Raw genomic sequence first — 26,775 nt, 5'->3', positions numbered from 1 at the left:
TCTGCCTCTGCCATGGGTTCTCAGGCCTCTGGGAAAGGAGAAGGAGGGTTACGGGATTGGAAGGGGACTCCCATATCTACCCTCTTGTCTATAGAGGCAGGAGGTGTGGCGTCCAGAATTAGTTCGTGGTCTTCTTAGGAACAGCCAGCCCCTTAAAGGGTCTCGACTATCCTGGACTGCCTCTGTGTGTGCACGTCCAGTGTGCAGTGCCGTGTCCCCGTAGCTCAGCCTTGCAAAGAAACCTCTTGTGACTGGCCCACGGAAGGGTCTTCCTGCTTGACTGGCCTCATCATCTTCATTCCCACAATACTTTCTACATTTTCAAGTGCTTTGCCAACATATTTGGGCCTCCAAACAGTCTTGCAAGATAATTGAATCGGTGTTATCTTCATTTGGCCAAAATTGAGGACCAGCAAGGTTAGATGACTTGTCCAAGGTCATACAGCAAGCCTCAGGCAGAGATGGAAATTGAATTAGACCTTAGGACTTCCAGCGTGCAGCTTTTCTGAACCACTGCTCCTTAAAGGCCAATGTCCTGTCTTTCTATGCCTCCCTACGTTCTCCCCGTCTGCAGAGCTCTGAAAAAGACCCCAGCCTTCCTGCTGTCAGCCAGCTTTGGTTTGAATGCTGAAACACTTCTCTGTGACCTCCTTTAAATCCTGACAGAGGGTTGGAAGAGGCAGCATCTTGGCCTTTTGGGGTGGGTGAGGGATTGTTTGCAAGGCTGTTCTTACTTTTCTCTCCCCAGGCTGGGTCAGGCTCACTTATTGCATGTGCCCTGTTCCTTGGGGCCTGGCCCAGACTGGATGTGTCCCAGGGGTGACAGGAGTAAATGGGGGAGGGAGGCATGGAAAATGGTGACTCAGAGAAATATACGGGTTCTGGGTTAGCTTAGGGTGCAGTTGTAAGAAATCTAGCCAGCTATGGAAGCAGAGATTTTATTGAGGAGGATGCCTGTGGCATTGAAGCCAATGGTTGCACCGGTTTAGGGCCTGGCCATTCATCAGGGGTGGGGCGCAGGCCTTAGAAAGCCCTTTGCCAGAAAGATAATGGTATAATGACATTTGTTTTTGATTCTTGTCTGTCTCTTCTCTCTCCATCACTTTTGCCTCTTTCTTTTCTTCTCTCCCCTTGGTCCTCCTTATTTCTACCTGCTTCTCCTTTTGCTTTTCTTCCTCCCCAATTTTACTCTTTTCTCCTTATCTCTTCTCCAATCTATCCTTATTCCCTATTCCTTCCTTCTCTCTTATCTCGTGCTTATGGCCTGCTCAACTTCCCTCTGTTTCTCATTCTTCCCTCTTTCCCACCTGCTATTCACCCTATTTTATCTCTCCTGCCCCTCTCTCCATCCCCATTTTCCTACTGTGCCCTTGTCTTCTCTCTTGGCCCCTGTCTCCTCTTCAAATTCCCCCCTGCCCCCCCATCCTCTATGCGTCCCTTTCTTCCTCTCTGACCTCTCTTACAGGGATTTGACCCATTCCGATTCGGAGTCCTCCCTCCACATGAGTGACCGCCAGCGTCTGGTCCTCAAGCCTCCTCAGATGGTCCGTGCTGCAGATGAGGCTCTCAGTGCCATGACTTCTAACGGCAGCCACCGGCTGATTGAGGGGGTCCATCCCGCCTCTCTGGTGGAGAAACTGCCTGACAGCCCTGCCCTGGCCAAGAAGGCACTGCTGGCACTGAACCACGGGCTGGACAAGGCCCACAGCCTGATGGAGCTGAGCTCCCCAGCCCCACCTAGTGGTTCTCCACATTTGGATTCTTCCCGTTCTCACAGCCCCAGTTCCCCAGACCCAGACACGCCGTCTCCGGCTGGGGACAGCAGAGCCCTGCAGTCTAGCCGAAATACACGTATTCCCCACCTGGCTGGCAAGAAGGCTGTGGCTGAGGAGGATAATGGCTCCATTGGTGAGGAGACAGACTCCAGCCCAGGCCGGAAGAAGTTTCCCCTCAAAATCTTTAAGAAGCCTCTTAAGAAGTAGGCAGGATGAGGGTGGCAGTTGTGGGACAGCTTGTCCTCACCTGGTCTTCTGCCTCCCCTTCCCTCCCTTCCAACATACCTGGCCCCCAGCATGGGGCATGGGAGGGGCTGGCCCTGGGGCCTGGGCACTGTACATACTTGCCCCCCGTATCCTTGGGTCCTTCAACATTATTTATTAACTGACCACCATGGCCTGCCTGCCCTGCCTCCCTCCCAACCATGGGCTGCTGCTGTCACTCCCTCTCCACTTCAGTGCATGTCTTAGTTGCTGCCCCCTCAGCTCTCAGTCCACCTCTGGGGTCCAGCTTCTGTCTCTGCTGTCCCAGTTTTGAGGTTTGGTTTCTTGTTTCTCTCTGTCTCCTGCTTTTGGACTCCCCCCCGCCCCGCCACTCCCCAACTTCCCCTAGAGGCTAGGGGGGAAGAGAGGGGCAGTAACTTCTGACACCTGTGCCTCAGATCTCTTCCACCTCACCGACCATGGTTCTGTTTGCCCCAGACTGGGGCCTAGGACCTAATATTTGCAGTTTGCTCTCTGGGAGTGTGGTGGGCCAGAGGGAACCTCAGCCTGGAGCTCACTGAGGCCTCCAGGGGTCCATGGGGGAGCGAAACCAACTCCCACAGGACAAGCCACTAGAGTTCTGAAGAGAGGCTAGGCTAGGGGATAGATCGGAAGAGACTTCTAGTTGGAGGATGAGTGGAAGCCAGAGGTGTGGGCTACAAAGCAGTCACCTTTTCTCTCTTCTCTCACTCACACCTGCCTCTCTCTTATCCCCGCTCCCCCACCCTGCAGGAGGGTTTGTCTATAAGAGGCGCTGCCCAAATGCTCCCCAAGCCTCATTACTCCTGAGGCTCAGGACAGTGGGCTCCCATGGCCGTGGGAGCCTCAGCTATGATACAGGGCTCTAATGGGGCCTTGGAGCTGCTGGGCAGGATGTTGTCACATTTGAACCAAAAGACAGTTTAAAGTTGAAAAATGAAATCTCCTGAATTTCCCAAGTGCCTGCACTGCATACTTGCCCTGTGAGACCCCATTTTCATGTTACTGCATATCTTGGGCCAGAGGCTCAAGAAGGACACAGCCGGTTTAGGGAAGGGGGTGGCTAAGGAAGATGGTGTAGGTCAAGGTGGCTGTGTGACCACTCCCCCGCCCTTCCCACCCTCTAGACAACTCTCTCCCTTCCCTGTTTTTGCAATGGCTGTAAAGGTATTTTCCCTCTGCCCCACTCCCTGCCGTGTCTTTACTCTGGGATCCTATTTTGGGCCTGGGGTGGGGGCACCTGGGGCTGGTCTTGGGAGGGTGCTAGGCTGCAGACTGCCTTGTACCCCCTGGACACCCTCACATGGGTTTTTCTGTGTTATTTCATAAGACTCTTTGAAGTCCAATAAAGCATGTAGGAGATTTTAACCTCTGCTGGCTTTGACTGACTCTCCTTGTGTTCTCTGTGCTCTTTGTGGCACAGCAGACAGGATGAAGAGACATTTCTCTGCTGCCAAAGGAAAGTGAAACTCTCATACACATTCCCAAAAGCTCTCTGGGTAGGGTTACCAGATGAAATACAGGATACAGTAGTTGAATATTAGACAAACAAATAAATTTTTAGTATAATTATGTCCCATGAAATATTGGGGATACATTTTTATTAGCTAAATCTGGCAACCCTATCTCTAGGCCATCTGACCCTATCTATCATATGGCTTCACTTATCACCTGTGACTGTTAGAATTACAGGCATAACTCATTTTATTGCACTTCGCGAGTATTGCATTTTTTACAGATTGAAGATTTGTGGCAAGCAAGTCTTATCAGCACCATTTTTCTAACAGCATTTGCTTGCTTCACGTCTCTGTGTCACATTTGGTAATTCTTGCAATATTTCAAACCCTCCACCAGCCAAAAGATGACCACCTGCTGAAGGCTCAGATGGTGGTTAACATTTTTTAGCAACAAAGTATTTTTTATTAAGGTATGTACATTTTTTTAATAGACATAATGCTATTGCACCCTTAATAGACTACAGTATAGTGTAAATATAACTTTTATATGCACCGGGAAACCAAAAAGTTTGTGTGACTTGCTTTATTGTGATATTGCTATATTGCAGTTGTCTGGAACCAATATCTTTGAGGTACCACTGTACTTCACAGGAACCTTGGAACCACCTTGAGGGCAGTAAGGAACCAGTGAAAGGTTTTAGGGAGGGGATGCCACGTGAGATATCATAAAAATCAGTCTGCCTAGCCCAAATCGGAAGCTTCTACACCAGCCTTGTGAGTCATGTCTCACCTATTCTGACTCCCCACATTCGGTAACCAAGTCCTGTCCATTCTACCTCCACGAGCCACATCCACTGGATAATTCTAAAAGCAAATGGATCATAGCCCTGCCCTGCTCAAAACTCTGCCAGGGCTCGTTCCCATTTCCGTCAAGATAAACTCCAAAGGCCCTTGGCCTAGCAAGGCTCTCTTCCAACCTGACTTGAGTGCGAGATTTCAGGCCGCCCGAAGGGCCCTGGGGCCCTCCGGCTGCGGATCTCAGGCTAGAGCTCAGCTCGGACGGCAGTCTTGGGTTATCATCACGTAACAGTCTTCAAGACAAGAAAAAGCGGACGGTTGGGGTTTTGCTATTTCAAAAATACTCGAACCGCCCTGACTTCCGCGGGGCCTGCCGGCAAGAGAGGCGGAGCCACGCCTGGCCTGCCTCTGCGCGCTACGTCCGGCCGCGGAGCCCCAGATAGGGCTTTGCCCACACCCAACATGGCGGCCGAAGAGCGGCGTTCCCGCCGGGCGCACCCACACCTAACACGACCGTGGGAGAGGCGCCGTCTCCTGGGCCCTGCCCACACTCAACATGGCGGTTGTGGGATCGACTCTCTTACGCTAGGCCTGCCCGCCGGCCGCGGCGCTGGCGGCATCGCATAACTTCCTGCGAGCTCTGTCGCGCCCCTTTTGCGTTGTGGCTGGCGGGAGCGGGAAGAGGATTCGGATTGCCTTGCCCTGTTCTGTGGAGGGAAAGTGCGCTCTGGCCCTAACGCCAGGCCCTGCACCCGAGCAACCCCTCGAGCCTGACCTTCCGCACTCTGCCACCTTCTCGATCCTGCCGGCGCGTCAGAGCTGCAGCCGCGTCTCGCATCCCTCGGCGCCTCAGCCACTAGCTGCGATGCATGTTATCAAGCGAGGTGAGACGCCGGGGAGGGGGCGGTGGGGGAGGTACGCGGGCTGCCGCCGCCCTAGCAGTTAGCCGCGCCCGCCCGCCTCCGCCGCTTCCCGCGCTGCCGGCGGCAGCTTCCCGCCCTGTCACCTTCTCGGCCTCCTGCCCTTTCGTCAGTCTGTCCCCAACCCCCCTCTGACCTTTAGTCTGCGCCCCGTGGCTCTGCCATCCGGCCGCATGTCGAAAGGGTAACACCTTCCCTTTAGCGAATAGTAGCTGTGCGCGCACAGCTCTTTGCAGGCGGTACTTGATTCCTCACCGGGAGCCCCTGAGGTAGGGGTTATTGGGTCCGCCTCGCGGGTGAAGATACTGAAGCGCAGAGAGGTGCGGAGACTGCACGGTCACCCGGTTCGATGCTGGTGAGGCCAGGCTTCGAACCCATAGCGAACAACAGAGTTTTATTTGAAAGGCTTGGTCACCTGTCCTAGGCACGGGGCGATCTAGTGAAGCAGGGGCTCTGCACCCTACACGGGCACCTAGCAGCTTCCTGAGCTCTTTTGTGGGGTGAAAAACGTCAGGCTCAGATACAGACATCTCCACGGAGTTTGCCCTTCGTGAGGGATGTGTTGCCGTTTGCCCCAGGAGTGGTCCCAGAGGAGTTTGGGATCGGGACTGGCTGGCCTTACCCTTGATGGGAAGAGATATGGAATTAGAGTAGGGTGGCCAAGACATCTTCTGGCAGCGTGGGGGACCGGGAAGGGCCAGGGACTTGTGTTCTTCCTCAACACTTATTTCCCGTTAGGCTTGCTGAGTACCTTCCTTTGTGTCAGTCCTTTGCTTGATTCTGTGAAATTAATTATAAGAGGAGACAGACTTGCGTCCGGAAAAGATTTAATCAGGTTGGAAAAACAAGAGCAAAACATACTCTTAACAGAGAACCATATGGGACAGGTACGAACACGTTTTGAGTCGACTCTACTTGCCTCTGTTGAAGCAAAGAAGTTATTTCAAAATTGTAGGCACTTAGTGAACACTGATTGACTGATTGTTTTGTCCACTAGGCTGTGAGTGTTTCAAAGATGAGGACTTTATGCCCACACTTAGCACAGGACCTGCCATGAATATAGATGCTCATTCATGAGTGGATGAGAATAATTATTTTAAAATATAGGATATCATGAGTGTTGTGAGTAGGCAGGTAGTTGATTTGGTTGTAACTAGGTGGCGTACAGCTGAGAGATGGACAGTGGTGGACCTTCCTGGCATCAGTATCTTTAGAACATCATTCTCTGAATTTCCCAAGTCTCCCGTTTTAGCTGATGAGACCAAAGATCAAAATACATAGTGCACTTTTATTGGTCCATACCTGTGAATGAGAGAGGAGCATTCAGTTTTTTAGACCTTTAGAAAAAGGTATGTAAGTATGAGGAGCCCTTATGATAAATCTGTAACAGATGAATTGACAACTTGTGGACTTAGATCTCTGGAGTGGGTAACACCTCTGTGTTGCATTTTTAACCTTTTGGGTCCACTTTCAAATACTGTGGTTTAAAAAGTACTATCTACAACAAACAAAAGGCAGGTCTTATTTTGTTTCTCATTCCTTCAGAGAACCTAATATGATCCAGATGGTTTGCTGCTAGACTCTGCCAGCCTTGTTTTTTCTTTTCTTTTCTTTTCTTTTTTATTAGTTATCTATTTTATACATATTAGTGTATATATGTCAATCCCAGTCTCCCAATTCATACACACACACCCCGCCCCCCAGCGCTTTCCTCCCTTGTCCATAGGTTTATTCCCTACCTCTGTGTCTCTATTTCTGCCTTGCAAACTGGTTCATCTGTAAAAGCTTGTTAATATACAACATTGTACTTAGATTTGTTTCTTTATTTTATTTTTGATCTTTAGTTTGCTTAGGGTATCCACCGCCCCCCCCCCCATTTCTGGCATGATAGTGTAGTAGCAGACTAACTCAGGTAGGTTTTGTTCATCTTAATGTGATTATTCAGGAGGGCAACTAGCAGCCTACCTAAAGTATTACTTACTGAATGTGCTAATATCTTGCTTAGCACCATGAGGGAAATAATAGAGGGAGAAGGCATCTCCATCTTCCATGATCTTAGGGCTGTTAGGGATGCAGGAATAATCCATATGAAAATTGTTAGATAACAGAAGGGAATAGTAGATGAGTTTTTCTCATCTGCTGTCTTGGGCTATTTTTCTTGGTGGGACAGTATCGTATTGCTCAAGGAGATTAAGGTTAAAAAAAAAAGTTGAGAACCAATGGAACAAATGCAGTGTAGCTGAGTTGAAAAGTTTGCTTTGGACTTTAGTATAGTGTTTTCAAAACTTTGCATTTTACATCATGACTGAGTACACACACGTATATGTAAATATTTACGTAAAACTGAAACAAAAGTTTGCAATAATACCTTTTAAAGCATCTGTTTGCCCTCTGATAATCTCTTCTATTCCATATCCTTTGTCTATCCCTCCCTCTCTTCTCCCTTCCTCTCTCCCATCCTTTCTAATTCCCTTTACAGCCCACTGTGTTACTATATTTTACAGATCTGTGTGGATACTGTGCTGGGCACTGAGGTTACAGTGGTGAGTAGGCAGACATAGGTCTTGTTTTCAAAAATCTTTACAATCAATTGAGAAAGATAGACAAGAACAATAATATAATAAAATATGTTCAATATTCTAATAGGTAAAGTATAGGCTATAGAAGCCCATTCATTCAATTATTCAGAAGGTATTTACAGTCATTCCTCAGTATCCATGGGCATTTGGTTCCAGGACCTGCTGTGGATACCAAAATCCGTGTATGCTCAAGTCCCATAGTAGTCCCTCGGCCTCGATGGGTTTTGCATCTGTGAGTTCCAGTTCCCCATCCAGGGCTCCAACCAACTGTGGATCGTAAATTGTACATGATCCACGGTTGGTTGAATCTGTTCACGTGGAACCCATGGATACAGAGGGCTGACTGTATTCAGCATCTCTTTATGCCAGGAACTGTTTTAGGTACTGGGCATTCAGCAGTGAACAAAACAAGCTAAATCCCTTTTCTCATTGGAGTTTACATTCTGCGGTGAGTGACAGTAGTTAAGTGTATATAAGAAACAAGTAAACATGTAAGAATCAGTTAATTCCAGATAGTGGTTAGTGAGATGATGGTAGTAAAACAGGGTAATGTGATAAAGATGAATGAGAAAGTAATCTTGGTTTGTATCCTCAGGGAGGGAGCTGACATTTGATCTGAGCCCTGAATAATACTAAGAGTCAGCTATGTGAAGGTCCGTGGGCTGAACGTTGCAGGTAGAGGGAATAGAAAGTTCATATCTTGTAGAAGAGACACATCCTTGGTCTTACAGTATTAGCAAAGTCTTCCTGAAGAGAGAGGAATTAAAAAAGACAGCTTACACCAAGAGGAAATCAGACAATTAGTGTTCTAGAGGATTTCACAGGAAGAAGAGGTCAATGTGGGTTACAGTTGTTGGGGCAGGTTTCATGGATGTGGTGAGAGTTGAATAGTGAGGAGGAGTTAGACGTATGGAAAGGTGGAAGAGGGACTTTTAGGCAGGGTAAGGTATAAGCAGTGATATGGATGTGGGAATGGGAGGCCCTGTTGGGACTTAGGCTATTTCACAAGGAACAGTAGAGGAGATGTGGTACCAAATTAAGGAAGGCCTTGTTTGAGAGGATAATAATGTAAGCAGGGATTAGTGATATGATAAAATCAACATGTGGGTTGAAAAAACTGACCAAGAGGAATGATAGGCTAGAGAACAGTGGATCATTGGTCCTTCAGCCCCTTAGTGTGCCTCCACTTTCCAGTGTGAATTAAGACAGTTGCCATTGTACTTTCTGTCAGTTTCCTGATGAATTTGGCAGCTGCAGATTCTCAGTTTGCTAATATTGCCTTGTGGTCACCTGTCTGCCTAACCAGCTGGTAGAGCATTGAGGGCTCAGTCCCAGTGTAGGCCAGCTAATTAACTGTATTCCAGAGTTAAACACTGGCATATGTGCGTCTGGTTAGAAAAGGAGGTCACAGTGGTGATCAGAAAGAGAAGGGCTATCTTAGTTAATATATCAGTGTTTAAGAGAAACTAACTTGTTCTATTGGTGATGGGTTACTAGTGGTATCTTACTGTTTATTTATTCTTTATCAAACATTTGAGAACGTCCTTGGGCCAGCCAGGACTTTTTGTTAGGAAGAGCAAAGAGCAATAGGATCTAAGTCCAAAACCATAAAAGGACTAACTAGATGAGATCCATATGTATATGCTTCCGTATCTCCAAAATAAAAACTAAGAGGTTGTCTCTGGAAGATTGTTTTGAGTTACAAATAGAAAGAAGTACTTCTTTACATGGTGTGAAGTAAATTCAAAATCATTAATTACTCTAGGAGAGTATGTAAGCCAAATTTATCATGAAGATGTTAGAATGGAGACAGGTTTATAAAGCATTTAGCATTCAATAAATATTTGAGTACCTACTATGTGGTAGGCCTTGGTCTTTGGTCTGGGCACTGGGGAATACATTGGTACATAAACCGTGACAAAATCTTTTTCTTTTTGGAAATTGTATTCTAGTGGATGCGGAGAGCCACACAATAAACAAATACGTAAGTAAAACATAGAGTATGTCAGATGACCATAAGTGCTATAGAGAAAAATAAAGCATAGAAGGAGCATAAAGAGGAGCAAGGCTGTGTTTGGGGCATTGCAGTTTAAAATAGAGTGATCTGGGAAAGCCTTATTGAGAAGGTGACGTTGAGCAAAGACCTAAAAGAGGTATAGATAGCAAGGAGCCAGGGTTGCGGGGTATGGTGAGTGAGGAAGGTGGGAGAGTAGGAGATGAAGCTGGGAAAGGGGGCACACAAGGCAGGTTGTGTAGGATTCTGTGGACTGTTGTAATGATTTTGACTTGATTCTGAAGGAGATGATAAACCTCTATTGGGCGGCGGTGGGTAGTGATATGATTTTGACTTAAGTTTTAAAGAATAATTCTGCCTGTCATTTGGACAAGGTGGGGTAGGGAAATTTATTGCAAGAATCCATCTGATGTATAATGTAAGGGAAGAATCAGTATAGAATCCCTACTTTTTGAAGATGAAAAAATAATCTCTCGATGAACTATTGGGGGTCTGAATCTTTTATCTATGAAATTGCATTTCATGTTGGCCAATTTAAAAAGTTTACATGCTGATTACGTTTGATTCTTTGACATTGCTATCTTAATAAGTGCTAACATGAATCTATGGTTTGATTCTTTAGATGGCCGCCAAGAGCGAGTTATGTTTGACAAAATTACATCTCGAATCCAGAAGCTTTGTTATGGACTCAATATGGACTTTGTTGATCCTGTAAGTAAATGGGCTTTATATCTTGGGTTCCTTGCTTCATGCGCTTCTTTTTACTTGTCTCTTATCTCTGGCCCTTCACTCACTTGCTCTATATTTTGGTTTGGCCTTGGATATAAAATGTGAATTTATTGCTTAAAACTTCCTTTTTTCCTGGGAATTCCCTAGCGGTCCAGTGGTTAGGACATGGTGCTTTCACTGCCATGGCCTGGGTTTGATCCCTGGTCGGGGAACTAAGATCCCTCAAGCCGTGTGGCGTGGCAAAAAAAATAAAACAGACAAAACAAAACAAAACAAAACTTTTTTTCTAAATCTTGTTCCGTGCTGTGAGTTCTGACTTTTCAGAGAACTATAAAAGTGAGCAAAGAGGAAAACTTGACATTAACATTTCATATTAGAGAGTTCTTTGAGCAAATTATTTTATTCATAAGTGGAAAAACTTGTTTTGGAATTGTGGTCATTTGGATAGAAACTGGTTGGAAATTTGCTTTTCTGTTATCTATGTAGAAAGAATACATTAAAGTAATATAAAAGTAATATAAAATAGATTTCATGGCCAGCTTTTAAATTAAGGAGAGCCAGCTATTCATAAGCAAGTTGCTGTGCTTTTCTCTTTCTATAACTCCTCTACTCTAGACCCTCAGCATCCCTTATCTAGACTGCTATCTGTAGTGGTCTCTGAAGTGTTCTCCTGGTCTTCCTCTCATCTTGCCGTCTTCAAATACATCTTCCACATGGCTTTCAAAATGATCTTACTAAACGGAGTCTCTAAGAACCTTCTGTTTTTTAAACCCATACTGCCCCCTCCTTATTTAGGTATTTTATCTGTCCTACTCTAGCACTTGTGCTGGCCTCATAGCATTAACCACCTAGTATAGAAATTAATTATATGTCTCTGTCCTCCCCGAGAGTTGCTGGGGAGGCCTGTATCTTGTTCTTGTGATATCCACAATGCTTAACACATATATAATTAGATGCTCAATAAATATTGAATTGACCAAAATGGTCAAAAGAAAATAATTTTATACAGCTTTAAAATATGCTTATTATAAATTCCCTTTTACATTTAGAAATCTAGACAATAATTAGAATAGTAGAATATTAGAGTTGGAACGAACCTGAGAGATCATCATATTTCATCTTCCTTGTTTTATAGATAAGAAAGGTCCAAAGTGAAGGGGAGTGACTTGTACAAGTGCGTGGGAGTGTAGGAAGAAGAACTTAGGTATCTTGACTCGTAGGTGTTCTATTGCCTCATGCACACATTTCAGAGTGCAGGTGTGCTAGAGCTGACTCGAGCTTTCTAGGGTAGATTTAGTTGAAAAAGTCTACGTGTTTTTAGATCTGGCATGGTTATTAGCACACAGACGTTATTTTATTCTGAGTTCTGATTACTTGCCACGTAGCACCAGAAATCATTTAGAAGACTTCACTACTCTTACTGAACATGAGTTAATTGTTGGATCTGAGAAGAAAGTGATCAGGAGCAACCTGAGCTTAGGTCTGAAATTTAATTGGAGTAGATTTTAAACTAGTAGTTACACACTTTTTTTTGAGGGGGCATGCTTTTGTCAACTGGGAAATGGCATTCATTTTCTGTTGGATTAATCTGTTTTTTTTTTTTTTTTTTTTTTCGGCTGCATGGCTTGTGGGATCTTAGTTCCCCGACCAGAGATTGAACCCGTGCCCCCTGCAGTGGAAGCTTGGAGACACAGCCACTGGACCACTGGGAAATTCCCTAATCTTTTTTTTTTTTTTAAAGATTCAGTAAACACATACATAATTACAACTTGGAATTTGTCTTTTTTTTTTTTTTTTTTTTTGGTATGTGGGCCTCTCACTGCTGTGGCCTCTCCCGTTGCGGAGCACAGGCTCCGGACGCACAGACTCAGTGGCCATGGTTCACGGGCCCCACTGCTCCGCGGCATGTGGGGTCCTCCTGGACCGGGGCACGAACCCATGTCCCCTGCATTGGCAGGCGGACTCTCAACCACTGCGCCACCAGGGAAGCCCCGAATTTGTCTTTCTTGACTTGTGCATTGTGTGTTTTATTTATCTATGTATTTATTTATTCTTTAACATCTTTATTGGAGTATAATTGCTTTACAATGGTGTGTTTCTGCTTTATAACAAAGTGAATCAGCTATACATATACATATGTTCCCATATCTCTTCCCTCTTGCGTCTCTCTCCCTCCCACCCTCCCTATCCCACCCCTCTAGGTGGTCACAAAGCACCGAGCTGATCTCCCTGTGCTAGGCGGCTGCTTCCCACTAGCTATCTATTTTGCATTTGGTAGTGTATATATGTCCATGCCACACTCTCACTTTGTCCCAGCTTACCCTTCCCCCTCCCTGTGTCCTCAAGTCCATTCTCTAGTAGGTCTGCGTCTTTATTCCTGTCCTGACCCTAGGTTCTTCATAACCTTTTTTTTTTTAGATTCCATATATATGTGTGTTAGCGTCGTGTGTTTTAAAGAGGGGTATCTCTTACAGTACGGTCTTGAAAACAGTGAAATGCATTGAGGTTGAATGGGATGTGGAGCCAGAAGACTTAGATAGTAAAGCTTGGGCAAGTCCCAGTAACCTGGTTCCTCATGTAAAGTGGTGAAAGTTATATACCCATCTCACAGGTAATTGTGAAATGTCAGAGAAGATCATGAAAGTTGAGATATTTTGTAATTTGTGAAATGTTAAAGAGGGAGTAGCCATTAAATTATTTGATGACTCAGCCCCAACTCTAACTTATATCTTCATCTCCTTTCATTGGAATGATTAAAGTTTGATTCATTTGCTTTCCCGTACTTGTCCTTAGGTAGAATTGGGGCAAAATGGGTAAGTATGTAGCGTGAACCCTGATTATATAGAGAGAATTTGAATGCAAGATGGGGAAATAATGATAGAATCATTGGTCCGTTTTCAGCTGTTTCCCTGTATGACTGTTAATCTCTGTAAAAGCTCTACTTAGATTTTAAAACTAACTTCCTTCCTTCCTCCCTTCCTCCCCCCGCTTTCTTTCTTTCTCTTTCTCTCTCTTTCTTTCGTCCCACACTTCTTCATTGTATATGTAGTATGCATTTTCTAGCAGCTCTATTGGCTTATGAATTCTCATTACTAAATTTTCCACAGCCCACCATTCTGAAAGATAATTTTTCATAAAAGGAAGTTGTCTTTTATCTTGATATAAATTGATTGTTTTCTTCATTGCTCTCTTAAGGAAGCTCTTGGTTCTTGGGAAAGCACAAGTAATTCTTGGTTTTGCTTTTATAGGCTCAGATCACCATGAAAGTAATCCAAGGCTTATACAGTGGGGTCACTACTGTGGAACTAGATACTTTGGCTGCTGAAACAGCTGCGACCTTGACTACTAAGCACCCTGACTATGCCATCCTGGCAGCAAGGATTGCCGTCTCTAACTTGCACAAAGAAACAAAGAAAGTATTCAGTGGTGAGTCTAGAGGAAAAAGAAAGAATTTAGTATTCTCAGAAAATTTATAAGTTTACTAGAATGAAACCTTGAGTGTCAGAAAGAGAAATTCCGTCTTGTTTAAAAAAGCAAAGTGTGCAGGTTAGTGGCAGAGGGAGACTAGAACTTCCTATTTCTCCATGCTGCTGACCTGCTGCATGGAAGGGTCAATGGATACTTTTCTTTATCTTTTTGTTTCTTTTTTTTTTTGAAACGCATCTTTAGATGCTTGGTGGTGGTGTGGTTGGAAAAAAGAATAATATTTATTGATAATTTCTGGGTTAAACAAAGTGTTACAGTCAGTCTTTTGTCACCATTAGTCAGCACTCCCATCTTATAGCTCAGGGAATGTGGGCAAAGGAAGGTTAAATAATTTGTTAGCTATATAAAAAGTGGTATATAAGAAGTCAGCTGGTAGACTGAGAGTAGAAATCTTTCAGCTTTCAATTCGAGATCTGTTATATGGGGACTTAAACATTATATCTCACTCTTCAGTAGATTTATTGTAAAGATATCAGTTCTCCCGAAATTAACTATGGATTCAAGTCAAATTCAGTCAGAATGCCAGCTTTGTGTATGTGTGTATTATATGTATAAATGCAGAGGACTAAATACTGCTGTGATGTCTGGAAGAGAGAGGGCTTATTACTAAATGTGCATTTATAGAAGTAAAATGCCTGCGATGATAGGTTTTGAATTTTAAGTTGAGTGTCTGTTTTGTTAGGATAAAAAAAACTTGAGAAGAGGTTGTAATTTCTGTTTTTCTTTATTTTCAACCAGTAATTCTCAATGGGGTTATATGTCAGAATCATCTGGCAGTCTTTTTCAAACTACAGGAGCCTATGCTCACTCTAACTCTGGAAGATTTAGCTTATAAATATATATATTTCCTTATATATTTATTAGACGTGTGTATGTTCATTGAGCACTTTCTGTGCTAGGTACTAAGGTGGGTTGGGATGAAAAACGGTTGAGAACCACTGTTTTAAACTGTTACCTGAAGATTGAATTAGCTGTTAAGTGATTTTGATATTTTAATTTTCTGTTGTTTTGTTTTTAGATGTAATGGAAGACCTCTTCAACTACATAAATCCGCATAATGGCAAGCACTCTCCCATGGTGGCCAAGTCAACAGTGGATATTGTTTTGGCCAATAAAGATGTATGTATAATGCTTTTCTGGTGAAAAATTTTTTATAGATTCTTTTTTTTAAGACAATAAGCGCATTTTTAAAAATTTAAACACTACAAGAGATAGAGGTAAAAAGTAATTCTTTCTGCTTCTCTGAATCCTAGTTTTCCTCTCTAGAAACAGCAACATTTTGTCATTTTAAAATGTAGTTTTCCAGAGCTGTTCTATAATACACGTATGTGTACCTTTATTTTTCCTTTTAGTGGTAGTGTACTGTGCGTACTATTCTTTCTGTTACTTTTTCACTTGCAGGTATATCTTAGAGATAGTTCTTTATTAGCATTTATGAATTACCTGCATAGAATTCCATTCTGTAGCTGTATCATCATTGTATATATATGTAAGAATTGCTGTAGTGATGAATATTTGTTTTCCATTTTTCACTGCAGTGAATATCCTTGTATGGTAGCACTTTACTTGTAGATGAGTGTATCGGTAAGGTAAATTCCTTAAGTGGAATTGCTGAGCCAAAGAGTATGTACATTTAAAATTTTAGTAGACATTGCTAAACTGACTTCCAAAAGGGTGGTTCAGGTAAAATTTTGAAAGATCTTCTTGCTCAGCAACTTAAAAATTATCCATTTGTGTTTCAACCCCTTTCTTAATTACATCCCAAAGAACAGAAGGGAAAAGATGGGTAGGTCCAGCCAGCCCTTTTGCACACAGGATTTATTTACCATGGATATCTGCACAGGTTAGAAACCACTTTTAACTGTAGGTAATAGAATGATTAGTCGGCTGTCTCTAAATATGTATCTGATGTTAAAGAGACTGAGAGAAGACTGAGTTGTGTGTTGTTCATATGTATAATCTTGAAGACAGGTGAAAAACAAAAATAAAATGACGACAGCAAAAACCTGTATCTAAAAAATAAATATTGATAATCAAGTATTTTAGTTCTCCATTTTTCATGCAAGGCCCCTACCTGTCTTTGGCAACAAAGATGCCCTTAAAAATTTAAGAGGAAGGGAAGAGTTTTGTTTTTCTTTTTTACATCTTTATTGGAGTATAATTGCTTTACAATGGTGTGTTAGTTTCTGCTTTATAACAAAGTGAATCAGTTGTACATATACTTATGTCTCCATATCTCTTCCCTCTTGCGTCTCCCTCCCTCCCACCCTCCCTATTATGGTTTTCATTTTATGACAACTTATACTAGTCTTCCACTTATGGAATCAACATACAAGTTTCTTTCTTTTTTTTGGCAATGTCCTGCAGCTTGTGGGATCTTAGTTCCCCTACCAGGGATTGAACCCGGCAGTGAAAGCATAGTGTCGTAACCACTGGACTGCCAGGGAATTCCCACAAGTTTCTTTTTCAAATAAACTTATTAAAGTCAAAAAAAGTGAGAATGAAAGTCTTAATAGAATGGATGGTAGTTAACACAAATCATGGAGATGAGATGATACCTGAATGAATGGAATTTGGAAAATGTTGAAATATACTGTGTAAAGCAGTATTTCTCGGGCTCAGAGTGCGGGCTCAGTAGTTATGGCGCACGGACTTAGTAGGGAAGAGTTTTGTATAGATTTTTCAAGTCCTTGGACATGGATCCTTATATGGAAATACTGATAGTATTTTGAAAGACTGGCTCCACATTTCTCTATCCAAAATGATTATTTGTACCTAATTGCTTTTGTTTTCTTTAAATGTCTCTATAGCCTACAAAAGCCTGTAACAATGGCCAGTTCTGCTTTAAAATATTACTGTCACAGCAGTAGTTCGTTTAAAACCTGTTAAAGGACCATGGATTTGATGAGCCTTAGAATTAACGTAATTATTTATCTTATATATTGTTATGTGCAGTTTAAAATGGAAGATAAAAATACATATTATTAATTATATGGCTCCGATACTTTTGGAGTAATAGCTAATCTAAAAACATGTTTAAGGGTGATAATATAGTCCCTTTTATGCTCATGTTCTTTCCTTCTTCAGAGATGTACTGTAAACATAATAGGGAAAGTTTGGTAAGTCACATATGTATTTTTACTTATATACAACTTATACTTAAATGTTTTCTTCTAGTCCTTTAATGTACATGTTTTTAAACCTAATTAGGATACTCAATTTATATAATTTTTTTTTCTTGACATCAGGTATGGATTTCTATTCTATACTAAGTAATACTTAGTGTTATCTCTTTTATATTCTATGTCAGTTTTAGTTCTGGAGTCAGGGCTGAAAGATACCAGAGTTTGTGAAAATAAATCTAATTATCTTAATTATGGATTTTTTTTTACCTTCACCAGCGCCTGAATTCTGCCATTATCTATGACCGAGATTTCTCTTATAATTACTTTGGCTTTAAGGTAAATAATGGGTTTCAAATGAGTGGGAATTCCTCCCTGAATCAGGAAATACAGGTTTTTGTTTATGTTTTAGTGATATAATTATAGAGGTAGTAATTTGTTGGGAGTTGGGGGACCTGTGGGATTAGTGGGGTTAGAGTGGTGGTCGTTGTTTGAATTAAGGAAAGATAGCTTATTCATTTGCAGTTTTCAAGTTTTCCAAATATTACTTCTGGATACCTTTGGAGTTATGCAGGTAATTTGCCAGAATGATTCCATATTCTACTGTTTATGCAACAACTGTTTATTGAATTCCTACTATGTGCCAAGTGCTTTTCTAGGTACTTTTGTGTTAATAAACAGTATTATGTAGTGATTGAGAACATGAATGTTGGTGTCAGACCACCTGGGTTCAAATCTCTGCTCCATTTCTTATTAGCAAGATACTTAATCTCTCTGTCCTCAGTTTCCTCATCTTTAGAATGGGGATAATAATAAAATTTCAACAGCAAATTCTCTTGAGGAGTGAGTGTGTGTGTTACTTTGGTCAATGCCTAGCCTGTTATAAGCACTTCATAAATGTTAACCATTATGATGTGGTGATGAATACTACAACATCTGCTATTAACATTATACATATTAACATAGAGCTGGCTTTTTCCAGAAATTTTCAGGCAGTCTTTTCCAAAACAAATAGCCAATTGATAATGTTCCAAGCTAAAGCTAGTAAAACGAAATATGCTATTCTTGTCATTTAAGATTATATTAAAAACGGAGAAGATTTAAAAAGATTGCCTTATTGTGAATGATATATCTACTATGTCTTTAAACACTATGCCCTGGAAGTTTTTTGTTGTTTTGCTTTTTCTAGACGCTGGAGCGATCCTATTTGTTGAAGATCAGTGGAAAAGGTGAGACATGAATGTGTTTGTGTGGTACATTTTCTATTCATTATATTGAAAATAGAGCTTTGAGCTATTAGCCTTAGCACTTCTATTTAAACTCTAACATTTTAAACTTCAGGTTTAGTTTATGAATAATTTTGCTGCTTATTGGTGTGAAATTTTTAAAATTGTCTTTTGGTGTTCCTTTTTTTGACTCAAGTACATATCTCAGCCTAGTTTTTCTCACATGTCCCATTACGTGAAAATTCCTCTTTTGTTTTTAGTGGCTGAAAGACCACAGCATATGTTGATGAGGGTATCTGTGGGCATTCACAAAGAAGATATTGATGCTGCTATTGAAACGTACAACCTTCTCTCTGAGAAGTGGTTTACCCATGCCTCTCCCACTCTTTTCAATGCTGGCACCAACCGCCCACAACTTTCTAGGTATGTGTCATCTATAGTCGCTTTTAATGTTCTGAAATGCTTTTGCTAGGGAAATAAACCTTGACCTGAAGAAACTAGGCAGTTCATCACTTAAAAATTAATTTGATATACATTTTTTTTTTTTTTTGCGGTACGCGGGCCTCTTACTGTTGTGGCCTCTCCTGTTGCGGAGCACAGGCTCTGGACGTGCAGGCTCAGCGGCCATGGCTCATGGGCCCAGCCGCTCCGCGGCATGTGTGATCCTCCTGGACAGGGGCACGAACCTGTGTCCCCTGCATCAGCAGGCGGACTCTCAACCACTGCGCCACGAGGGAAGCCCTGATATACATTTAATCGCTCCTGTTCTGATTAAATGAGATTTACTTTCTGGAAAGCTCTCTTACTGCAGTGTGGTAAATGAATTGAAGAGAGACAAATGCCGATAATAAAATTTTAAACATGATTGTGGTGATGGTTGTACAACTCTGTGAATATACTAAAAACCATTAATTGTACACTTTAAATGGGGAATTGTATGGTATGTGAATTATATCTCAATAAAGTTTTTTTTTAAAAAGTAAATACTGACAGTAATTAGAGGGCTCTAATCATAGTCTGTATGAGAGATTATGGTATTTTGGGTTAGGGAGGTGAAAGTAGAGATTGAGAGAAATAGACAAATTCAGGAGATTTGGGAGGTAAAATTGATAGAATTTGTTGATTTGGATATGAGTCAAGAGTGGTTCCTGAGTTTATGGGTAGAGTAACAGGATTTATTATGGTGCCATTTTCTGATAAAGGAAACATTGGAACAGAGTCTGGTAATTTGTAAAAAAAAAAAAAAAAGACTAATACACCCTAAGCAAGTTTGTTTTATCCAAGGAACTCAAGGATATGCTAACATCAAAAAGTGTATTAATGTACTTCATTGCACTAACATTTTATATCATTTAATACTTTCATAATAAAAAAACTAGCAAAATAGATACAGAAAATAACTTCCTTTATTTGGTAAAAGATAATCCACTAAAAACTTAGATCTATTGGACCTCTGTTTTGAGCATTCTAGTGGAGGCCTGAGCCAGCATTGTAAGATAAGGAAAAAAAAAAGATTGGAAATGAGGGAACGAAACTGTAATGATTCCTGAAGAGCATCTACAGACAAATTATTAGAATTAAAAAGAGATTTCAGCAGAATATCTGGATGTAAATTCGACATAAATTAATCAGTTGAGTTTCTGTATTTTAGCTGTTAGAAGATTTAAGTTTAAAACATATCATAATACTGGAAGGTACCCAAGAATAAATCTAATGAAAGTTGTGTAAGGCTTTTGAGGAAAAAATTCTAAAACGTAATTGAAGGACATTAAAAAACAAATAAATGGAGAGTGATCTTATATTCATAAATGGATTTAATATTGTAACAATGTCAGTTTTTTCCAAGTTAATCTATAGTTTCAGTGTAATTCCAGTCAGAATTTCAACATGCTGATTCTAAAGTTTATATGGAAGAGCAAAATGCTAAGAATAATCTAGTGCTGCTCAAAGATATCAGGTCCTAATCCCTGGAACCTGTAAGTGTTACTTTATAAGGAAAAGAGTCTTTGCAGTTATGATTAAGAAAGATCTTGACATAGGGAGATTATCCTGAATTATTCAGGTGGGCCCTGAATCCAGTAGAAATATCCTTATGAGAGAGAGGTTTAGGGAGATATGATACATACAGAAGAAAAGAAGGCAGTGTGTAGATAGAGGCAGATATTGGAGTGATGGTGGCTACAAGCAAAGGAGCCACCAGAAGCTGGAAGAGGCAAGGAGTATATTCTCCCCTAGAGCCTCTGGAGGAATGTTCTTAATTTTGACCCAGTGAAACTGATGTTGAACTTCTGGCCTCCTGAACTGTGAGAGAATAAATTTCTATATTAAGCCACTGAGTTAGTGGTATTTGTTAGGACAGCTACAGGAAACTAATATAAATAACAAGATAGTTTTGAAGAAAAAGTCCTACCAGATTTCAAGACCACTATAAACCCATGGTTTGTCTATCCCAGAGTAAATACCATACTTTGTGATATTTACTCTGGGATAGTATAGTATTTGCTCTGGCCACTGGAACATAACAGAGAGCTCAAAAAGAGATTCAGGCTTATATGGGAACTTGATGAATAACAGGGTGTCATTGCATTTCATTGGGAAAACAGTGCTAAGGAAATTGGTTATCCTATGGGGAAAAGTATAATTAGATTTCCCTTCTTCATGCCATATATAGAAATAAATTCAAGAGAATGTGAAAGTAAAATCTTTTAGAAGAACATATAGAGAAAATAAATATTTTCCTCCTCAGCTTTTTAATATGAATTTCAAACATTCAGAAAATTTAAAGAAAAGGACAGTGAACTCCACCCATGCACTCACTTCTGCCTAGATAAAAAAATTACTAACATTTTGCCATATATATGTATTTTTACCTTTAAAATTAAAAAAAATTTTTTTTTGGCTGAGTCATTTGAAAGTGAGCTGCAGACATCATGACTATCAACCTAAATCTTGATAGATTATATATGACCTCAGAGTAGTGAAGGATTTCTTAAAGTAGATATAATAAGCAAACAATATAAGGAAAAATTGACTACATTAAAACTTAAAGCTTCTGTGAGCCAAATACAGTGAAAAAAGTTTCAGACTGGGAGAAGATATTTGCAATGTATGTTAACTGTTGAAGGATCATAAGAAAAAGACACAAAACGAAATAGAAACATGGGCTAATTTGTAGAAGAAACTGATTGGCTAATAAACACGTGAGATGCTGATAAACTTTGCTGGTGATTAAGAAAATGAAAGTTAATATCATAATGAGATATTTCATACCCAACAGATTGACACAAATTAAAAGGCTGATAATAGTAAGTATTGGTAAGAGTGTGGAACATAGGGAACTCTCATGCATTGCTAGATGGAGTATACGTACCCATTCACTTTGGAGAATCTTCAGTAAAGTGGAACACATACATACCTTTTGACCCAGAAATTCCTCTCCTAGGTTTATACCCTATAGAAATCCTTAGACATAAGCACAAGGAGATATGTTTAAGAACTTTCACAGCAGCATTGTTTAGAATAGCAAACAAATTGGAAGTAATCCAAATGTCCACCAGTAGGCAAATGGACAAAATATATTGGTATATTCATACAATGGAATAGATTACAGCAGTGAAAATAAACTAGTCCTATATGTATCAGTAGGAATGAATCTCTAACACAGTATTGAGTTAAATAAAAGTGGGTTACAGAGAGACAAGATGGAGCCAGAAATTTCAAAAATGTGGAACATATGTCAATGCTAAAAGAACGTAGAAAGGCATGGAAATGGTATATGATTGTAATTAGGTTATATTTGTAGTGTCTTATTTCTTGAGGTAGGTGCTAAGTACAAAGTATATGTTATATTATTCTCTGTGCCTTTCTGAATGTCTGAATATCTAATAGAAAAAGTCAACAGAGTCCGTCTGATTGGTTGAATTTTTAAGTTACTGAAGGGATCATTGGAAGACTAAGGTTCCTGGGGTAGGAGGATAAGATCCAAAGCACAGGTAGAAGGGTTGTCTTCAAAAAGACTGTAAGGAAGCTAAATTTTGATGGACATACCAAATTTGGTTCAGTATTGGATAGGTGGGGTTTTTTTCATAAATGTTTAATTTTTCTTGGCTTATTAATAGGTTGAAAAGGTGTTATGTATGCTTAGGAATTTACATGAGAAAATGTTATAATGGCACGTTTGCAGTCTGGTGAACATGGAAGCTAATATTTTTAAACTTATCTCTTAAGCCTTCCTTCCAGGCTTAGCATCTAGGGTAGGCAGCAAGGTGATTTTAAAACAATATATGTTGATATATCTTATTGTGTCATATCCAGTAAAAAGTTTTATTTTGTGTTTTTCCTTCTAAAAACACCTAGGAATTTTGTAAGCTTCAAATTGTTTATTTGCCTAACTTACTGTCTTTGGATTATATAGTCATTTTTTGATTCTGCTTTGCTTCGGTTCCTTGCTGAGTTGTGACTTTTTTCCCCTGTAGCTGTTTCCTTCTGAGTATGAAAGATGATAGCATTGAAGGTATTTATGACACTCTAAAGCAGTGTGCATTGATATCCAAGTCGGCTGGGGGAATTGGTGTTGCTGTGAGTTGTATTCGAGCTACTGGCAGCTACATTGCTGGGGTAAGCCTCTGTTGTGTGACTAAAAGTGTATAGGCTTAGGGGGATTCAGGTCCATAAGCAACCAGGCTTGTGATTGAGAGGGCATTTGCTGGGGCTTGGGAGACCTGGATCTCTGTTAATTACTTGCTGGCTGTGTGACTTAGACTGAGTAATTTCACCACTTCTGGTCTCATTTTCATCTGTCTTATTAGAGGTTGATTAGATGGTCTCTAGGGTCAGATTTTGGAATCCTGATTTATTTTAGCAATAATGATAGCGTTATTATTATTCATTGCTCACTACATGCCGAATCCGTTGTAAAAGTTTTATGTGAATTACACATTTAACCCTTACTGCAACCTTATGAGATAGATATCATTACAGACACAGTAAACTTTATTCCTTACAGTAACTGTGAGTATAGCCACAAAGTCTTCATTTGATAAGTGAGGAAGCTGAAGCTTAGAAAGCTAAATTACTTCCAGAGATTAGTCACTTAATATGTGATAGAGCCAAGATTCAAGCTTTAAACATTGTCACTTAATGAGGTAAATTTCATCTCTTCTAGTTCACTATTCACTGGGAGTCAAGACCATGGTTTTGGGTAGAATCTAAAAAATAATACAACTGGATGTATATGCAATACAGAAACAGACTCACAGATAAAGAAAACAAACTTGTGGTTACTGAAGGGGAGAGAGACGGGGGAGGGACAAATTAGGGGCATGGGATTAACAGATACAAACTGCTATATATTAAAATAGATAAGCAACCAGGATATACTGTATAGCACAGGGAATTATACCCATTATACTGTAATAACCTATAATGGAGTATAATATGCAAAAATGCTGAATCACTGTGCTGTACACCTGAAACTAACTATTGTAAATCAACTATACTTCAGTTAGGAAAAAAAAGAAAAAAAAAGGTAATCGTTTTGGTTAAGTCCTGGATTTAAATCCTATCTTCACTAATTACTAGTAGTGTGGCCTAGTGCAAGTTATTTTACGTCTCTGAGTTTGTTTCCTCCTCTGTAAGGTGAAGAAAATATCTAACCCTATAGAATAAAGTTAGAGTCCAGAAGAAAACCTTTCCATTACGTGGTGTTCATTACATAATAGTAGGGTGAGCCATTGCTCACTTATCTTTCTAGGTTGTTTAAAGGCTTGCCTTGAGGTTAGAAGGATTATTTTTAAAATTTGATGAGGTATCTTTTAGTCTTAAGAGTTTATGTATTTTTTTCATCTTCATTCTAGAATCCATTTATTGCTGAGAATCTCCATTTACCTTATTGTCTTGATTTATCCATTGCATATAATTCTTATTGTAAATTGCCTTGAATTCTTTTGGGAAAAAGATACTGTAGTAGCGTTTTTACTCTACCCAAAGTATTTCTTTATATAATGACCTTTTGAACGTGTGGGGTTTAAATTTAGCTATCCTGATTTTGGATTCTTTTGACTTGTAATTTCTCATTGTAAATTAGAGATGCCATGAAATAACTTCGTACATAATTGCGATTTATTCAGCAAAATTTTATTTTATGTTGGGCATTATGTTTTTAAAGCAGAGGGAGAGATGGGGAGCAGATGAAACTGTAGACTGGGAGAGAGTAATTTGTCCACTGTTGAACCGTTTTGTTCTTTTTCTTGCTGAGCCCCCTATTTCTCCTCCAGATGCCTTTATCCTCAGTTTCTCTTTCAGACTAATGGCAATTCCAATGGTCTTGTACCGATGTTGAGAGTATATAACAACACAGCTCGATATGTGGATCAAGGTGGAAACAAGGTATGCTTTGTTACTGAAAGTCCTAGAAACCAGAACTGAAAATCTTTTCTCATATATGCTTATAATAAGATGGCTCATTGTGTATGTTTCTAACAACTTTGCTTTTTTTCCACTTTTATGATCAATTTAATGAGTATAATTTTTACTTTTAAGTGTATACAATTGAAGTATACATTTTGATGATTTTGACAGATGTATATACTTGTGTAATCACACCAGTCAAGACATAGACCATTTCCATAACCCCAACATGTTTCCTCATGCACCTTTGTATTACTCACCCATCACTCCCACCAATACATACTTTATCCCTGGCTCCAGGCAGCCAGTGATTGAGTCAGCTGTCTTACATGACAGTTTATTTGCAAGGAATTTCTAAAGTTGTGATTCATATTGATACCTAACCTTGAAAAAGGGTTGTAATATGTTTTCTAGGTTTTTCTTTAAAAAAAGAAAACAAAAACAAAACAAAACTCTGTCTATTTTATAGAGGGAAAAGTAAAGTTGAGAGTATTGGATCATTTATCCAATGTTATCAGCAGGATAGTTTGCAACTATCTAGCCTGCCTTTTATGGATATGTAGGCATAGTAATCACCTATTAGTTTATGAATTTCCTTCTGATGCACTTAAAAAAAAATCTATGGTGGGGGGACTTTCCTGGTGGCACAGTGGTTGAGAGTCCGCCTGCCAATGCAGGGGACACGGGTTCATGCCCCGGTCTGGGAAGATCCCACATGCCGTGGAGCAGCTGGGCCCGTGAGCCATGGCCGCTGAGCCTGCGCGTCCGGAGCCTGTGCTCTGCAACGGGAGAGGCCACAACAGTGAGAGGCCCGCGTACCGCAAAAAAAAAAAAAAAAAAATCTATGGGGACCTTGATAAGACATACCACCTTCTTGACCTTTTGAGCACGACATTATTGTCAAAGTTAAAGTGATTTTCTTTGGGCTTTGCATACATGTCACATAGTGTAAAGTGAGCTGGACGACTGCTGAAGTGGAAACTCCATCCCTAGTTCACTGTGTCATTTTGGATAAATTATTTAGTCTTTTATTTTTCTTATATTTTTCAAATAAATTTATTTATTTATTTTTGGCTGAGTTGGGTCTTTGTTGCTGCACGAGGGCTTTCTCTAGTTGCGGCGAGTGGGGGCTACCCTTTGTTGAGGTGCGTGGGCTTCTCATTGCGGTGGCTTCTCTTGTTGCAGAACACGGGCTCCAGGCACGCGGGCTTCAGTAGTTGCAGCACGCGGGCTCAACAGTTGTGGCTCACGGGCTCTAGAGCGCAGGCTCCTAGTAGTTGTGGCTCACGAGCTTAGTTGCTCTGTGGCATGTGGGATCTTCCCGGACCACGGCTTGAACCCTTGTACCCTACATTGGCAGGTGGATTCTCAACCACTGCGCCACCAGGGAAGTCCTATTTAGTCTTTCTTGTTCCACATTTTCTTTATGTTAAATGCTCTTTTTTACTGCTAGAATTGTAAGAAAACTACTACTACTTTATATTTTTATAGTACTTTTATTTGTATTATCTCATTTAATTCATTAATTGTAGTGAAGATCCAAGGAGATATTATTGAAGTGCTTTGGAAAATATGAAGTTTCTTTGTTTTATTCTGATTCTGAGAAGAATGATGATTTGTTTACCATTAGCGACCTGGGGCATTTGCTATTTACCTGGAGCCTTGGCATTTAGACATCTTTGAGTTCCTTGATTTAAAGAAGAACACAGGAAAGGAAGAACAGCGTGCCAGGGACCTTTTCTTTGCCCTTTGGATTCCGGATCTCTTCATGAAACGAGTGGAGACTAATCAGGTGAGAGATAGGTACTTGTTAGTAATAACAACTTGATTCATATAAGTTTTCTCCTCAGTCATCTTAAATCATGCTTAGGAAGAGTCCACCTATATGTTATGCCATGGAAAGGCATGCTGAACAAGTTAAGAGATGCCGTTCTTGCCTTCTTGGATTTTTATTCTCTAAAGTAGATGCTATCTGACCTAAATGGTTGAAGGGTCATGAACAAACATGCAAAACTAGA

General features: G+C 40.6%; 2 protein-coding genes across 8 annotated transcripts in view; both read left to right on the top strand.

Annotated features, from left to right (window-relative positions):
* Positions 1–3,391, top strand: part of STIM1 (stromal interaction molecule 1) — a 195,776-nt gene extending 192,385 nt beyond the window's left edge. For all 7 annotated transcript variants that reach the window (XM_027115569.1, XM_027115571.1, XM_027115573.1 and 4 more), the window contains one exon: positions 1,466–3,391. In XM_027115569.1, the coding sequence (XP_026971370.1) occupies positions 1,466–1,982 (517 nt within the window). In that variant the 3' untranslated portion in view covers positions 1,983–3,391. The remainder of the gene's footprint in view (positions 1–1,465) is intronic.
* A 1,418-nt stretch (positions 3,392–4,809) lies between these two features.
* The window catches only part of RRM1 (ribonucleotide reductase catalytic subunit M1), a 34,817-nt gene continuing 12,851 nt past the window's right edge, over positions 4,810–26,775 (top strand). Inside the window, exons 1-10 of the mRNA XM_027115568.1 lie at positions 4,810–5,157; positions 10,409–10,497; positions 13,764–13,941; positions 15,020–15,120; positions 17,403–17,462; positions 18,313–18,352; positions 18,610–18,772; positions 22,825–22,966; positions 24,653–24,736; positions 26,388–26,549. Of these exons, the coding sequence (XP_026971369.1) occupies positions 5,139–5,157; positions 10,409–10,497; positions 13,764–13,941; positions 15,020–15,120; positions 17,403–17,462; positions 18,313–18,352; positions 18,610–18,772; positions 22,825–22,966; positions 24,653–24,736; positions 26,388–26,549 (1,038 nt within the window). The 5' untranslated portion in view covers positions 4,810–5,138. The remainder of the gene's footprint in view (positions 5,158–10,408; positions 10,498–13,763; positions 13,942–15,019; positions 15,121–17,402; positions 17,463–18,312; positions 18,353–18,609; positions 18,773–22,824; positions 22,967–24,652; positions 24,737–26,387; positions 26,550–26,775) is intronic.

Source organism: Aethalodelphis obliquidens, unplaced genomic scaffold (assembly GCF_003676395.1).
Source record: "Aethalodelphis obliquidens isolate GAN/ISIS:26980383/991018 unplaced genomic scaffold, ASM367639v1 scaffold14, whole genome shotgun sequence".
In the NCBI taxonomy this organism is placed as follows: Eukaryota; Metazoa; Chordata; class Mammalia; order Artiodactyla; family Delphinidae; genus Aethalodelphis; species Aethalodelphis obliquidens.
Note: the sequence above shows the minus strand (reverse complement) of the source record. Positions and strands in the feature narration are given on the sequence as shown.